Consider the following 18,006-nt stretch of genomic DNA (forward strand, 5'->3'; position numbering starts at 1 on the left):
TTTTATCTAGAAGTATGGATTTTTTGGTAGCATTTCTGAGCTGTCTAAATGTTATATGATCAGCTGGGTTTTTAGTTGCTCTCCATTTGGTCCAGATTTTATTTCTTAGTATAATTTTGTGCCTTGTCTTGTCTTTTTTGTTAACCATGGAGCAGTTTTGGTCCTGTTTCTCATTGAGTGGGATGGGGCATGACAGTCCAGGATTTCTAAGAATTTGGTATTAAAGTAGGATACTGTCTTGTCTAATTGGAGGTGTCTTAGGGGTGACTAGTCACATGCTTTCAGTTCAGTTTGAAAGTTATTAGGGTTAAAGTTTTTGTTGGTTTGAATGGTTTTATATAAGGTTAGTTTATGAGCATTGATCTTTTGCCTGGTTATGTAGGTCAGTGAGTGGTCACTGACATCATCAGGAAGGATTCCTGCTTCATAAGAGAGGGGGGTGACTATTTATCAGTATCCAGTCAAGAGTAGTTTCTTTGTTATTAGGTTTATGGATCCTGGTGGGGGAGGTTATAGTTTGGGAAAAAACGTAGAGGTTTATGTGGGTAGTGTGGCTTGCTGAGATGCAGGTATTTCAGTCAATATTAAAGTCACCCAGAACAATGGTTTCTTGTGGGTAGTTAGTTGAAAGCCAGGAAAAAATATTTTCAAGGTTGTTTATATTGTTACCTGGAGGGAGGTAGGTGCATATTATATAGATGGATTTATAGGTGTTGATTTGGAGTTTAGAGATAAGGATTTCAGCGCTGCTAATAGAAGGTTGTTGAACATTTATTGGTGTTACTTGCAACCCTGTCTTATATAATATTGCCACACCCCCACCCTTTTTGGTTGTTCGATCTAATCTCAGGATATTGTATCCTGGAGGGGTGATTTCATTGTCCTATGCTGCAGGTTTTATCCGGGTTTCCGTTAGGCAAAGGATGTCAAAGGAGTGAACATCTAAGAGGGCATGGAGGTGGGCAACTTTGTTGTTTAGGCTCTGTATGTTGAGATGAGCTATAAGGAGAGAGTTTGATGCTTTAGTGATGGTTCGAGGAATACAGGGATTTGGTTTAGGTGGGTTAGAGGTGGTAGTGGTGTTGGGGCCAGGGTTGGGATGGATGTCACCATCTAAAAGTTTAGCATTTTTAATCCTGTGTATGATATTTAGGAATTTACAGGGTGAGTATTTTGGTTTCTTGGGTTGGTTATAGTTAATATGGACTAAACAATGAAACTTTGGCACTAAATAGGAGGGTGTAGAGGTAATATTAATGTAGTTTAGGTAAGGTGGTAGGTCTGTCAGGGTTGATTGTTTAAGGGACTGGTTGAAGTTAGTTAAGGTTAGATGTTCATATTTAGTAAGGACATAGATTATAGGTAGTAAAGGTAGGAGAGCAATTAAGAGGAATAGTATTGGGTATTTGGATCTGGATGTAATGGTCATAGTGAATGGTTAGTTAAATAAGTAATTGGGGAAGGCATATTAAAGAGGATGATAGTGGGGAGGTTTTTCAAGGTATTGTAGAAGATGGGATACTGAGTTTGTAAATTGATTAAGAACTTAGTGATGTAATGGGTATCTATAAGTGGTGAGATAGGTAGCACTTAATGAGTAGGAGGGTGGGATTGGTTGTATAGGAATGGGGGTGTGGCCAGTGGAGGTTTATGGTTGGGATCCCTGGGGGTGGGTGAGATCTGGGGGTAGGATAGATGAGCAGAGTGAGCCCGCAGGGCGAACGGAGCGGGTAGACCCAAGGAAAGAAGGCAGCAGGGCAGTGAGAAAAACAATCAGTATAGTGAAGGTAAGTATGGAGGAAGGTAAGCAGGGTGGATAGAGGGATGCTTAGGGGGTGTTATAAGGGAAAGGATTTGAGTGACTTCAGAGGTAGGTAGAATTATTAACAAGCAGTTAAAGAATAACAGTAGGAATAGATATTATATAAAAGTGAGTGAGAAGGAGAGAGGGAAAGGAGATTAATGGTGGTTGAAGACTGCCATCTAGTGGTCATATCCTATAACAGTAGAGAGTGGAGCAACTAAGGGAGGTAGAAAGGTGTAGGGCAGAAAGTAAGGCTCAAGAATAGGGAATAGGAGGCAGGGATAAGGCAAGTATGGAGGGGGGGGGTTACAGTAAGAAGGGTATGGCTGCTGGCTATTCTGGTCAGGATCCTACACTAACTTCTAGTAATGAAGTACAGCAATGTCACTTATAAATTAAAGGTGTATCTTCATATAACATACTTTCTTTAGTTCCTTTGAGGTCACTTCTGGGAGAAGTTATGACCTTTCCTGTTGGGAAATGTGGCAAGACAAGGTGAGATTGGTGTCTTTTGACTGGGCTTGGAATGTCCAGGAAGGCAGGGCCGGTAAGCAAAACAAAATAAGTACAGAAGGCTGGAGTGAGGAGTGTGGGATAACAGGCCAGAGATGCACAGCAGCCACTAGGAGATCCGGGGGTTTAATAATTGCAAATTGAATTGTAAATAAAAATAAATTAACAAATACAATATTGATTAACAATTTACAAAGGTACATAATATACAATCTACAAAGTTCATAAATCAAATAATTATAATAGAGCCTTGGACCAAGAGAACCCATGGTAAAAAGTGTGACATGAATGAAATTAGCTTAATTTATGCGAACAATATATGCAGAGTTCAGAGAGACCAGAAAGTTAGTAAGTAGCTCTAGGTGTAAACAGACTAGTTGGATGGTAGAGATGAAAGAGGAGGAGAGGTGGTAAGAGGTGGAATGGGCAGAAGGCTGAGAAGGGAGAGAATACAAAGAAAGAAAGAAAAGATCTGGTTAACAGTACATGACGGAAATAGAGTAAAGGGCTAGGAAATTAAATTAATATCTACCTATTATCTGTCTGTCTGTCTGTCTGTCTAATTATAGAACATTCCTTCATAGTAGATTAATGTCAGCATACTTATTGCAAAAGTAAAACAAAGCTTCCCATTGTGATTGGTTAGCCTAAACCCTAGTACAACCCTTAGACACAATTTGTTTGAATGGTGGTACTGGTACGGAAAGGGATTTTCTTAATGTAATGTATAGGAAAGAATACGGTTAGAGCTAGCAAAAGTGGGAGGAGGGTGAAGCTGTCACTGTCTAAAAAAAGTGCTATTTCACACATTAATGGATACTCATATATATATATATATATATATATATATATATATATATATATATATATATATGGATCTCCTACTATTCACTGAAAGCACATTTCACCAAAAATCAAATTAGTGTGCACTTTTCACCGAAAGCACACTTCACAGAAAACACAATTCACCGAAACACATTTCACAGAAAGTTATATATGGCCTTTTCCCCACTGTAGTGCGACCCTGGAATTAGTACATATAGTAAGGGGGGTGTGGGGGGCATAGCCCCCCACATATTTTATGTATATATTATTCTCAGAGAGCAGTAATATATTGCAATTGCATATATCCATGTATAATTCAAAATATTTAAAATATGTGGGGGGCTACGCCATCCCACCCCCCACACCCCCCTTACTATATATAATAACTCCAGGGTTGCACTACATTGGGGAAAAGGCCATATATAACTTTCAGTGAAATGTGTTTTGGTGAATTGTATTTTCAGTGAATTGTGCTTTCGGTGAAAAGTGCACGGTGAAATGTGTTTCAGTGAAATGTGCTTTCGGTGAATAGTAGGAGATCCATATATATATACATATATATATATATATATATATATATATATATATATATATATATATATATATAAGTTTTTAATACAATGAGATGCATTGCAGTTCAGATTGTGTGTGTGTGTGTGTGTGTGTGTGTGTGTGTGTGTGTGTGTGTGTGTGTGTGTGTGTGTGTATGTGCACGTGTTGCGGTTATTTCCTAGTCTCCACATCTATCCAGATAACCATGAACACTTATTTTGTGGGTATGAATTTTATTGTAGTCACTTCAATCTTAGCAGTGAGCTACTTTACAGTATGCTCGACATTATAGCTACTCGAAGCTAATAGGACATCATCTTGAAGACTATAAAGATGAAACCTTCATGTGTTCAGTCTAGATACACTCCTAACCTTCTGTAAGTTTCTGTGAGGCCATTTTTTGCTTGGGCTAAAGGAAAGTCTCTCTGCTGATCAGTGGCAGTGAAACACATTGAGCAGCCTGCCTGCCCCTGTGGGAGTGGTTACTGACTTGAAACTGTAGTTTTATTGGCCATTCTGGGTCAATTCCAAAACTCCTTCATCTTCCTCTCTTAAAACCTGGTTGCCTCATGGTTTTGGTGCCTTTTCAGGCTTGTTGGCTGTTGGTGAAGCACCCACCAAGAGGAGAAAACGCTGAGAGAAGAAAGGAGCCACTTTTGAGACTTTAAGTATTTTTCCTCTGTTTATTTGCTAAGTTTTTCTGCATAGCCGCCTATTTTGAGCATTTTCTGGCTTGTTAAATTTGATTTCTGCATTAGTAACTGTATTTAGAGTACAACCTAGAGCTGTTTACTGAATTTCCTGTTTGCACTTATTTTTAAAATCGTTTTTCTCAAAACTTGCATTTTATCTGTCTTTGGCCTAGCACTCTTGTGTGGGGTCATTTACTGTACTGTTATAACTTGCTGATACTTGTTAACCTCTGCTATCTCTGAAAAAAAAAAAAAAAAAAAAAAAAAAATCTTGCTTTTTTCCCACTTTTCTGAGATTTAAAAAAGTTCAGTTACAGGCTTGCTGTTCTTGAACTGTTTGTAAGTTTCTGTGAGGCCATTTTTTGCTTGGGCTAAAGGAAAGTCTCTCTGTTGATCAGTGGCAGTGAAAAACATTGAGCAGCTTGCCTGGCCCTGTGGGAGTGGTTACTGACTTGAAACTGTAGTGTTATTGGCCATTTTGGGTCAATTCCAAAACTCCTTCATCTTCCTCTCTTAAAACCCTCTTTTGCGCGGTTTTGCGCGGTTTTTAGCATAGTGCAACAACGGGCAGCGCCGCCTAATTGAGTTTAAACTATTCCTGGCTCCACAAAGTCTGCTCTTCACTTTTTCCCTTAGAACTGCTCTATCTCTCAATTTAAACACCATATTCTCTTTCTAAGGCCCTTCATTGGTCCAATTAAGTAATCCTACAAGTTAGCACTATTAAACCATAAGCACTACTTACTCTTATACTCTCTACGATTACCCTGTCCTCTATTGGTCCGTCTTAAATTCAGTTTCCCTATTACTCTAACATGTCCAAAAGGTCAGTCAATGGTTTCCTCTCCAGTCCAGCTGGTGAATCTGGGAATTTTGAGGCAATGTTACAACTGTCTCATGTACACGGACAACCCACTCCTCCTCCAAACAGGTTCAAATATATGTGAGAGATGCAGCTATTTAGCCAAACTGGAGGCTGAGCTCTCTCATCTCAAAACTGGTGTAACCAATCAGGAGGAGAAGGTAACCTCACACAACACAATTCCAGTATCACATAGTCCCACCACATCAGTGAACCAAACACATAAATACACAAAAACATACTCGGAGGCTCTAAATAAAAATCTACCTAAGCAACAGAGACCTCCAAAGCAGACATCCAAGCAAACGCTACCTCAAAACAAAACACACACAACACATAACCCACAAAGTCAGTGTGCCAAGCAGCCACAGCCCTTAAGGCTGAATAACACACCTGATACTCTTGTTATAGGTGACTCTATTGTCAGACACACTGACGTCCCGCTCACCAGGCTAAATAAAGAGAAGGTCACAGTGAGCTGCCTGTCAGGCGCTAGGATCCACCACATAACGCAAGCACTCAGGTCACTCCAAAGCAAATACAAATATGACTCAGTCATTGTACATGCTGGTGTGAATGACCTGAGATGTACCTCCCTGGACTACATGAAAAGAGACATAGAGGAGCTCTCTGATCATGTAGCCCAGGCTGGTATGACCCTGACCTTGAGCAGCATCTTACCCTCACCTAGAATGATGCCACAGTACAAAGACAAAATGATCGATTTTAACAATTGGCTAAAATTTTAGTATCATTCAAAGGGGATCCAGTGTCTGTCAGCCTGGGATGACATGCTCGACAAGCCATGTTGCTTCACTAGGGATGGCTTGCACCTGTCACCACTGGGCTTTCGGATATTGGCAAAGGCTCTTGCCACCCCCATAGTGCCTTTTTAGGCAAGGCTCAAAAGTCAAACCCACCCCCATAGACAGCACAAGGAACAAGAAACTAAGGGTAATGCTGCTAAACGCCAGAAGTCTTAACCTCAAGATGCACGCACTTGAAGCTCTCCTCAGTATGGAGAACATCGATATCTGTGCAGTGACAGAAACCTGGTTCAAGGCTCCAGAGAGCACCCCGGCACTACCAGGCTATACCTCATATCATGCTTTTCGGCCCCAAAACCCGGACCAAACCACAAAAGGAGGGGGAGTTTTCATATTTATCAAGGATATCCACACCTCCAGGTTAGTGGCATTGCACAAAGTATCGGAGACCATCCATGTGCAACTAACAGTGGGCAAGACTGCTTTTCAGTTTATAGCATCCTACAGACCACCCTCTCAAAGTCAGGAATCCCATTCGGCTTTCCTGAAAACATTGGAGAACATGAAGATCTCTCCGAACACCATTATATTGGGCGACTTCAACTACCCAAACATTGACTGGCAGCACTACTCAAGCCCCAGCACCTTAGCCCAAAGATTCCTGGAAATTATAAACTCAAATGCTATGGAACAACTAGTCACCACTCCCACAAGAGGGGACAACATACTAGACCTGATCATTACCAACATGGGGACTCTATGCTCCACACCAGAAGTATATCCCTCATTGGTAAGATCAGACCATAAATTAATTTCACTGGATGTCCACATCCTGACCCCACCCCCAGCCCAGAAAACCACAGTGAAAAACTTCTCAAAAGCGAACTTCACACTTCTCAAAACTGAAGTGGAATCCTTCAAGGCCCCAGGGCCAGTGGAAACTACAGCCCAAACTGCAGAATCCTATATAAATGCATTCTACGGACATCTCCAGGAATGCATGGATCATGCTATCCCAAACAAAACCAAGACCCAATCATCCAAAGGCAGGCGTCCAGTCTGGTGGACCCCTGCCATAAATAAACTGTACAACAGAAGGAGGAAGCTACTACATGATAGAGCAATATCCCTAATAGGGAAGGCCTCTCTGATCAGTACTAGCAAAAAATTATGATCCCTCATAAAATCCTTCAAGGCCAGCTTCGAGAGAAAAATTGCACAGGACACCAAAGACAATCATAAGGCTTTTTTCAGTTATGTTAGAAACCTGGGATGCAACTCCCAGACTTATTCTGAGTTGATTCTAAATGACAAAAAAATACACTGAACCCACAGACATCGCCAATATCCTGGCAGACAGGTTCAGTGCAAACTCCCCCCCCCCCCCCCCAAAAGAGCAAATATCTATCCCGGCAGAGGGCTGCCTGTCAAACATCTCAGATGCTCAGGTGAAGGCTGCCATCTCCAAAGCAAAAAACACTGCTTCCATGGGACCAGATGGCATCCCAGGTTGCGTCCTACATGAACTACAAGAGGAACTAATCCCTCAAATAAAACAGCTATACAATCTCAGCCTCACTCCAGGATATATACCCACAGAATGGCATACAGCAACAGCGGTCCCACTCCACAAAGGTGGAGCATCTACGGACCCTGGAAACTATCGCCCCGTAAGCCTGACTAGCTTAGTCTGCAAGGCTATGGAGAGGATCATCATGGAGCTCATAAACAAAGACATTGGGGACCTACAGACACTAGATCCTACCCAGTTCGGCTTTGTCAAAGGCAGATCCTGCCTTTTGAACCTGGTTGACTTCTTTGAAACAGTCACCAAAGCCATAGATGAAGGGAAGGTAGTCCACACAGCCTATCTGGACCTTGCAAAGGCATTTGACACAATACCCCACTCGGGCATCATAGATAAGCTATCCAGCTTAAATATAAACCCCTATGTCACAAGATGGGTCGCAAACTGGCTCAAAGACAGAACCCACAGAGTGAGAGTTGCTGGAGCCATGTCAGACTCGAAACCGGTCACAAGTGGTGTCCCACAGGGTTTTGTCCTGGGACCACTCTTGTTCCGTATATACTTTTTCGAGGTACAGGCAAACGTGGGAGGACTATGGCTCACCAAGTTCGCAGATGACTGCAAACTGGGTGCCATAATCAACTCTCCAGCTGACACAAACACCCTTCAAAAAGGTCTCACAGAGACAGATAACTGGTGCCAGCGCCATGGTTTAAAGCTAAATGCCAAAAAATGTATAGTCATACCCTTTGGCAAAAACAATGTGCCCACAAATTACCACATAGGCGGAAACCCATTAAGTACAGAGAAAGTTATTAGGGACCTGGGGACCCAAGTTGATAGCAATCTCTCCTTTGAAAACCACATTGCCAAAGTGGTTAGAAAGACCTTCTACATAGCCCACCTCATCACGAAGGGTTTCACATCTAGATCAAGAGAGGTAATCGTGCCTTTATTCATCCCTCATCAGGCCCATCATAGAATACAATGCCCCTTTTGGGATGTACCTTACTCGACACCTGCAGCAATTAGAAAGACCCCAAAAGTATCTCACCAAGAGGATCAAGGGTCTCAAACAGATGCCATATACTGCTCGGTTAAAAAACTCCAGCTCTACTCAGTTGCATACCGCCTACTTCGAGGTGATCTATGCCTGACATACAAAGCTATGTCAAATCCAGAATTAATGGACATGCTCCACCTCAGTAAATCTAAATCCCTTAGAGCCACATGCTCGAGGGACTTGAACCTCAGCACAGAAATAAATAGAACTTGCTGGGGGGACAGGTTCATAACCCAGAGGCTCCCTTCACTCTGGAATAGAATTTCAGTTCATGTGAGGCAGAGCACCTCACTGAATATCTTCAAGAAGAATCTCGATAAGTGGATGGGGGATCGTAGGTTTGTCCCAGGGATTACTCCCGTGTCACTATTAGACAGAGGCACAGTAAACTAAACCTTAAAAAAGGGCACAGTATACTCAAATCAAGGGGTGGCGTAAGCCATACAGAATCGGGCTAGGCTTATAATTGCCCCAGGGCAGCTAGCCTAGTATGAACCTATGAACCTATGAACCTATGAACCTATGATGCCTTAATATCCCTTCCAAGAAAGTGGCGAGAATGAGGAGAGACAATACCAATCATTGGAGAAGTCCTACATCCATTTAATCATTTAAAATCAATCTCAATTAAATCCAAAAAGGTAGATAGACCTATTACTCAATCCTGCAAGGTGTTCAAGGGTAAATGATCACATGCCTTTCCAACTTCACAACATTAGGGACACTGATTTATAGCTCTCTACTCAGAGTAGTGGGATGTAAGATGGGAGATGAACAGTTCGGATTCAGATCAGGATGTAACACAACTTACCCGATGTTTGCAGTGAGACAGACAGTTGAGAAGAAGCTAAAAATGATAAAAGAATCCAACTGGGCATTCCTAGACTTGGAGAAAGCATATGACAAGGTCCCAAGAAAGCTGATCTGGGCAGTTCTGCAGTGGTTCAAAATACCAGAAACATTAACACAATTAGTGCAGGCTATGTACAAGAACCCAATGACTCAAGTACAAACAGTGTTTAGCCTTACAGAGGGGTTCCCAGTGGGAGTGGGTGTACACCAGGGTTCATCTCTGAGCCCACTGCTCTTCATACTGGTGATGGACTACATTAGTAAACTGGTTGGAGGGGACAAATCAACAAAGTTGTTGTATGCAGATGATACATTACAGGCATACTCTGAGCAAGAACTCCAGCAAAGTATAGAGCAATGGAATGCAAAACTGAAAACACACAGGATGAAACTAAGCACAGATAAGACAGTGGTAATGGCATCAAACTGGGGAATCAGAAGAAGCTGAGTACTGAGATAGAAGGGAAGACAGTGGAAGAGGTAAACAGCTTCAAGTATCTGGGAGGGGTGGTTGAGGAGAAGGGAAGTCTGAATGAAGAGGTCAATGCTAGAATCAGAGGGGCTTCAGCCAGCTGGCATACAGTGTCAGGTGTAGTCAATGATGGGAGAATGCCGAAAAAGCTGAAAAGTACATTGTACAAGACAGTGGTACAACCAGTACTACTGTAAGGTACAGAAACCTAGGCAATAAAGGCAGAGCAGATGAGGAAACTAGAGGTGATGGAAATAAAGTGCCTGAGAAGGGTGGTAGGATGCACTCTGTGGGACAGAGGAAGAAATGAGGACATAAGAGCAGTAGCCAAAGTAGCTCCAGTTGCAGAAAAGATCAAATAGAACATATTACAGTGGTTTGGACATGTGCAGAAAAGCAGAAGACAATATGGCGAAGAAGATGTGGGACAGACAGGAAGAAGGTAAGAGGAAACAAGGATGTCCAGCAAAGAGGTGGATGGATTGCGTGAAAGAAGATCTGTGACTGTCAGGCATGAGTGTCGAAAAAGGCAGGAGTGTGGCATTGAATCGAGAGAGATGGCGACATTTAACATGATTCCCCGACCCCATGTAGAAAAATGGGAACTGATGATGATGATTTACAGTTCTCAAACAAAATTCAATTTCATTTTCAAGAGATGAAATCTTGGAATTATTTTAAATATAATTTTCAGTTATTGCCATGAGTTCCTTACAATTTTCTAATGCAGCTCTAATTTAAACAAAATTAAAATATATTACAGGTACAGAACAATCAAAACAGCTAACAGCATTATAAACACTAATATAAGAAGACCTGGATGTTGTAGTGAATGAGTGTTCTGGTCTACAATGTCAAATTCTATGAAAGTACTCTGTTTTTCAATACATCAAATTGGACTAAATGTAAGATTTGTTGGTACTTTTTTCTGCAGATGTGTAAAATCAGTGTCCCTGCCACAAAATACATGTAAAGTATACTGCCAACTTTCTATGACACCTTTAGTATCCATACAGGTACAAAAATATTGGACTAAATGTAAGATTTGTTGGTACTTTTTTCTGCAGATGTGTAAAATCAGTGTCCCTGCCACAAAATACATGTAAAGTATACTGCCAACTTTCTATGACACCTTTAGTATCCATACAGGTACAAAAATATGACCAATGTATTCCATGACAGGATCAAATCAACACTGTCCTTATGGAATAAGTGGCCTAACCATCAGGCAGTCTCCTCTCTATCACCTTAACTTTGGCTTAAGAGACATGCCAAGAAGTATGATTCCCCCCATAGCTGCAAAATGCCCTCTCTTTCACTTTCTGAAAATGAGAACCACCACATCACCCCAGTTTGAAATCTAAATGATCTGTACCTCCCTTCTAAGCAACATTGAAGAGGTGAGTTCCACATGACATCCTAGCAATAACTAGTGATTTCAGCATTTACATCCTGATCTCATTCACTGCTGCATGCTAGCCATCATGAGACTGTCAACTGCTGCACTGACCTTACCTGCAGAACTGACCCGAAATCACTAGAGGCATCCGGCAATGCCTTCTCAAAGCATAACATGCTAGTCCTTTATGCTCAGGATTTTCTTAAAGTGCTCCTTTTACCTCACATTAATTTTTCCAGATGAGGTCAACATCTTTCCATCCTTGCTGAAAACAGATCGGTCAGTAATTTGCCAGAACATCTTCAAGCCATCTGGATGTTACTTTCCATAACTCCCCAAAGCTGGCAGTAAAAACAGAGGAATTAGGCTATGAACTGTTAATGATTTGCTTCCTGTAGTTAAGAGTTTGTTTCCCTTAGCCTTCATTTGCACACTGTGTGACTCAAAGCAATTCTCTTAGCCAGAATTATCCTGGGCTGAGCCTGAAAACGGCCCAGGTAGATCAATGTCCTAGCCTGGTTAGCAAATGCAAATACATAAATAAACTCCCTTCATGCATGGGCCTTACCCTCAGTGACTGCATCAGTTACTATCAACCTGGAACCTTAGTACCTGTTGGCCAGATGTGGAGACACTTCTGCTAGCATTGAATAAAAGGTGCCTTTCATTAACTAAATAATTTCCTTTAGAGCTGGTTCCATCAGCAGCCCACAGTGTTGTCGCCATCATAAACACCAACTTCCTTTCAACCCAGAGGAGTAACAAGGATGGGGTAAAGGGGACTGCTGCCCTGGGCATAAGCTATCAGGGGGCAAGTCATGGTTTGTGATTGGAAGGTACCAAAAGTGTGGGAGTACCATAGTGGCAAATTAATGATGATACTGTATTTACCACTCTACTGAAGCAATGAAGTGCTTAGTTTGACTTGACTGTGTGGCACTAACTGTGGCAGGGGGCTTGATATGGCTTTAGCAAAATGTTTGCCAGATTGCTACAGTTGCATGTAGTAAGAGCTTTTTTTCTTTCTCTCTTTTTTTTGTTTTGTTTCTTTTGCAACTCAACTTTGAGTAGAGAGGTGTCAGTTTTGGGATATGCACAGGGTAGCTACGGGTTCCATTTCAACCACGCTTCCTTATTGATCTCACACCTGCTAAGGTCTTGGACAATCTACATTCATACTTCACATCTCCAACATCTGACACTTACTACAGAAGCACTTCCAGAGGAGACAGCTGGACTCATCTCACACAAAAGCATCTCCAAGGACTTCTCAGAACACCTTCAATACATATTTGGATTTGCCAGGTCTGTACAGACACAAATTCCAACCAAGTGGTGATTAGCTGACAACTCAGCATCTCTTGATTCAAAAATCCAGAAAGTTTAGGCTTAGGTCTGAAGACATCACTACAAAGCTAATCATCAATCTCTGGTCTAAGGTGCTCTGATGAGAAGTATATTAAAAACAGCCTTGTGATTGAGAGCGGAGGTCATTACAGCCATTCCATGACCAGTGGAGATGTCTAATACTAATTTGTCATTCACATTCACATTTTATATATATATATATATATATATATATATATATATATATATATATATATATATATATATATATATAGGTTCATAGGTTCATAGGTTCATACTAGGCTATCTGCCCTAGGGCATTTATAAGCCTAGCCAGAGTGTGTGTGGCTTTCACCACCCCTTAGGATGAGAATACTATACCCATTAGTTTGCTGTGCCTCTGTCCAGCAGTGATACAGAGATGATTCCGGGGTAAACCTACGATCTCCCATCCACTCATCAAGATTTCTCTTGAACAGAGTCAGTGAGGGGCTCTGCCTCACATGGACTGGGATTCTGTTCCATAGTGTAGGGAGTCTCTGGGTGATGAATCTGTCCCTCCAGCACATCCTATTTATATCCGTGTTGAGGTTTAAGTCTCTTGCTCTCGTGGCTCTGGTGGATTTGGATTTTTTGAGGTGGAGCATGTCCATTAATTCCAGGTTGGACATGGCCTTGTATGTCAGGCACAGATCACCTCTGAGCAGACGGTATGCGACTGAATAGAGCTGGAGTTTCTTCAGTCGGGCATCGTATGACATATGTTTGAGCCCCTTTATCCTTTTGGTGAGGAACTTTTGGGGTCTTTCCAACTGCTGCAGGTGTCGGGTAAGGTACATTCCGAATGGGGCGTTGTACTCAATCATTGGTCTGATAAGTGAAGAATACAGGGGTACAATGACCTCTCCTGATCTGGATGTGAAGCCCTTCATGATCAGGTGGGCAATGTAGAAGGTCTTCCTAACCACTTTGGCAATGTGAGTGTCAAAAGAGAGGTTACTGTCAACTTGGGTCCCCAGGTCCCTGATAACTTCTTCCATGTTTAATGGATTACCACCTATGTGGTAATTAGGGGTTACCTTGTTTTTCCCAAAGGGTATGACTACACATATTTTGGCATTTAGCTTAAGGCCATGGCTCTGGCACCAGTTATCCATTTCTATGAGACCTCTCTGGAGGATGTCTGTGTCTGATGGAGTGTCAATTATGGTGCCCAGTTTGCAGTCATCTGCAAATTTTGTCAGCCACAATCCCCGTATGTTTGCCTGCACTTCAGAAAAATAAATGCCGAACAAGAGGGGGCCCAGGACTGAGCCCTGTGGGACACCGCTCATGACCGGCTTAGAGTCTGACATGGCACCAGCAACTCTAACCCTGTGTGTTCTGTCCTTGAGCCAGTTTGCAACCCATCTTGTGACATATGGGTTTACATCTAAGCTGGTGAGCTTTTCTATGATGCCCGAGTGGGGTATTGTATTGAACGCTTTTGCTAGGTCAAGGTAGGCTGTGTGAACTGCCTTACCCTCATCAATGGCCTTAGTGACTGTTTCGAAAACGTCGACCAAGTTCAAGAGGCAGGATCTGCCCTTGACAAAGCCAAATTGGGTAGGATCCAGTGTCTGTAGGTCCCCAATGTCTTTATTTATGAGTTCCATTATGATCCTCTCCATAGCTTTGCAGACAAGGCTCATCAAGCTTATGGGGCAGTAATTTCCAGGGTCCGTAGAAGCACCGCCTTTGTGGAGTGGGACCACAGTTGCCGTACACCATTCTTTGGGTATGTATCCTGTAGTAAGGCTAAGATTAAACAGCAGCCTTATGTGTGGGTTTAGTTCCTCATTGAGTTCGTGTAGCACACAGCCGGGGATACCGTCCGGTCCCATTGATGCTGTGTTTTTTGCTTTAGAGAGAGCAGCTCTCACCTGGGCATCTGAGATGTTTGGGAGGCTAGACTCTGGTGGGATAGATATTTCTCCTTTTGGGGAGGAGGGAGAAATTTGCACTGAACCTGTCTGCCAGTATGTTGGCAATGTCTGTGGGTTCAGTGATTTTTTTATCATTTTGGACTAATTCTGAGCATATCTGGGAGTTTCCACCCAGGTTTCTAACATAGCTAAAGAAGGCCTTATGATTGTCTTTTGTGTCATTAGCGATTTTTCTCTCAAAGTTGGCCTTGGATGATTTTATGAGTGATCGTAGTTTTTGCTAGTATTGATCAGAGATGCCTTCCCTTTTAGGGATTTTGCTCTGTCATGTAGTAGCTTTCTCCTCTTGTTGTAGAGTTTGTTTATGGCTGGGGTCCACCAGACTGGGTGCCTGCCTTTGGTGGAAAGGGTCTTGATTTTATTAGGGATTGCTTGATCCATACATCCCTGGAGGTGCTCGTAGAAGGCATTTGTAAGGGTTTCAGCAGCGTGGGTTGTGGTTTCCACTGGCTCGGGGGCCTTGAAGGATACCACTCCAGTCTTAAGAAGTGTGAAGTTTGCTTTTGAGAAGTTCTTCACTGTGGTCTTTTTTGCTGGGGGTGGGGGTGGGATGTGGATCTCCAATGAGATTAATTTATGGTCTGATCTCACCAATGAGGGATATACTACCGGTGTGGAGCATTTTGTCCCCATGTTTGTGATGATCAGGTCTAGTATATTTTCTCCTCTTGTGGGAATGGTGACTAGTTGTTCCATAGCATTTGAGTTTATGAACTCCAGGAACCTTTGGGCTAGGGTGTTGGGGCTTGAGTAATGTTCCCAGTCTATGTTTGGGTAGTTGAAGTCACCCAATATGATGGTGTTTGGAGAGACATTCATACTCTCCAGTGTCTTCAGGAAGGCTGTGTGGGTTTCCTGAGTTTGAGAAGGTGGTCTGTAGCATGCTACAAACTGTAGGGCAGTTTTACCTATGGTTAATTGCACCTGGATGGTCTCCGATGCTTCGTGCGTTGCCACTAACCTGGAGGTGTGTGTATCCTTTATGAATATGGATACTCCCCCTCCTTTTGTGGTTCGGTCCGGATTTTGGGGCTGGAACGCATGATATGAGGTATAACCTGATAGTGCTGGGGTGCTCTCAGGAGCCTTGAACCAGGTTTCAGTCACAGCACAGACATCGATGTTCTCCATACTGAGGAGGGCTTTGAGGGCATGCATCTTGAGGTTTAGACTTCTGGTATATATATATATATATATATATATATATATATATATATATATATATATATATATATACATACACTCACACATACATATATATAGTTATACTAACTTATGTCGACATTCACATTCGTTGATTTCCAAATGGGTACCACAGTACATCAAAAATGCAAATGTTACGCAGCCAGCACTTATAAGCCAAACAGCAACCTTGGTGCATGCAAAACTAAAAACAACAAAACTATCATTTGTATACACACATGTACACGCAGACATGCACACACACAAATGCATCTCTCTCTCTCTGTATGTATATATATATATATATATATATATATATATATATATATATATATATATATATATATAAGAGCGCTACAGAATCCTGAAAGCCCAAAATCCTGAAGACCAAAATCCTGAAAGTTCAAAATACTGAAAGTTCAAAATACAGCAAACTCAAAATCCTGAAAACACACAGGATACCAACATTCACTATATTCCAGCACAAGTACATACAGAAACAAATAAAACACAAACTATATTACTGTTGTCCAAGTATAGCCTGCACCCCACATCCCCTGTTACTTAAATATATCAACTCCAAGATTGCACTTAATGTACTAAAGTGCAGTCTCGGAGTTGATATATTTAAGTAGCAGGGGGTGTGGGGTGCAGGGGGGCTTGCCCCCCTGCATATAGTTGAAGGGTAATATGCTTCTGTATGTACTTGTGCTGGAATATAGTGAGTGCTGGTATCCTGTGTGTTTTCAGGATTTTGAACTTTGAGGATTTTGGGCTTTCAGGATTCTTTTTTTTTGCTAAATATTTTTTATTTTTTTTTATTTGTAGACAAATTATGATACAGTAAATTTAAATTACAATTCAAAATAAAAGAAAATAGTTAATAACTATAACAATATGTACAATATTTACAGGTGGTCCAATGAAAAGGATTAACCAATAAGGTTATAAATAGGAATAATCTGATAGAACTAGTATAACCTTTACTGGCATATATTCACATAAGTCCATCTTAGTTTATGACATTTCAATTTCATGTAGAAGAAATTCTATCCTTTTGTAATGTGTCTATAAGTATTACGATTTTATTCCAATGATTGTCTGTCCAACGTCTGGGAAAAATTCTTTCTTCTTTGACTTTTATTTCTTTTTGTGCAGATTCCTTTAATAGAGATATGAAGTCTTCATAACTTGGAGGGACAGTGGATTTCCATTTTCTTGTTATACATTTTCTGGCTACAGCCAGAATAGACCATAAAAGATATTGATCACTTTTACTCAAAGTTACTGAGTCATCTACATTCAAAAAAATTAAAGATTTTGTTAGAACGGGCTTTCAGGATTCTGTAGCACTCCTATACATATATATATATATATATATATATATATATATATATATATATATATATATATATATATATATATATATATATTGACACGTATGAACAGAGATAGACACATAAGTACATCATATATAGATACAGACAGATGCATTGACACAACATATTCACAGAGAAAATAGTTGTCTTCTTAAGACATATTAAGTTATATGCTTCCTAGTATATGTAATGCATGTTTTGTTTGCCCCCCCCAAAAAAAAAATTCCTGCAAACAGTCTTGTTTCAAAGCTAGATGTTGCATTTCTAGGCATTTGTATTCTAATTCAGTTCAGAACTTTGTTTCCACAGTTTTAAGCTGCAAAGCATTCCCTATGTATGTAAACGTGAGAGTTAATACTTACGATTACTCCAAACTTCTTCATTTCGATCCTCAGTGAATCACAAAAGGCCTCTAATCCACGTTTGGTGACACAGTATATGCTGTTACACTGTGGAGTGATTATTGCATTTGTACTGGACATAAATACCATCCGTCCTAAAAAATACAAATGGTGATGCAACACATCATTCAGACTTAGACATTAACATATTAAGAAGTACAATCCACTGAATGACTTTGGAATGCTTATTTCTAGCTGAGATACAGGAGTAAACAATGTCAGGGCCTTTAACCTACTTTCCTTAATGTAGTCTTTGCTCTGTAGCCTCTCTTTGAACAGCAGAGTTACAAATAGGCACTGGTTTAAAAAGGTGTACTAGTACAATAGGACATTTGTGTGATCAGTCAGTTTTGGCCAGGAGAAATTGGCCAAAATTCACTTCA

At 41.2% G+C, this 18,006-nt stretch overlaps 1 protein-coding gene across 1 annotated transcript in view; it reads right to left on the reverse strand.

The window, feature by feature from the left end:
• Window positions 1–18,006, reverse strand: part of LOC122792361 (D-beta-hydroxybutyrate dehydrogenase, mitochondrial-like) — a 124,663-nt gene that overhangs the window by 11,347 nt on the left and 95,310 nt on the right. Inside the window, exon 3 of the mRNA XM_044060151.1 lies at window positions 17,585–17,718. Within this exon, the coding sequence (XP_043916086.1) occupies window positions 17,585–17,718 (134 nt within the window). The remainder of the gene's footprint in view (window positions 1–17,584; window positions 17,719–18,006) is intronic.

This window comes from Protopterus annectens, chromosome 1.part2 (assembly GCF_019279795.1).
Source record: "Protopterus annectens isolate FY-2018-M chromosome 1.part2, PAN1.0, whole genome shotgun sequence".
NCBI lineage: Eukaryota > Metazoa > Chordata > Ceratodontiformes > Protopteridae > Protopterus > Protopterus annectens.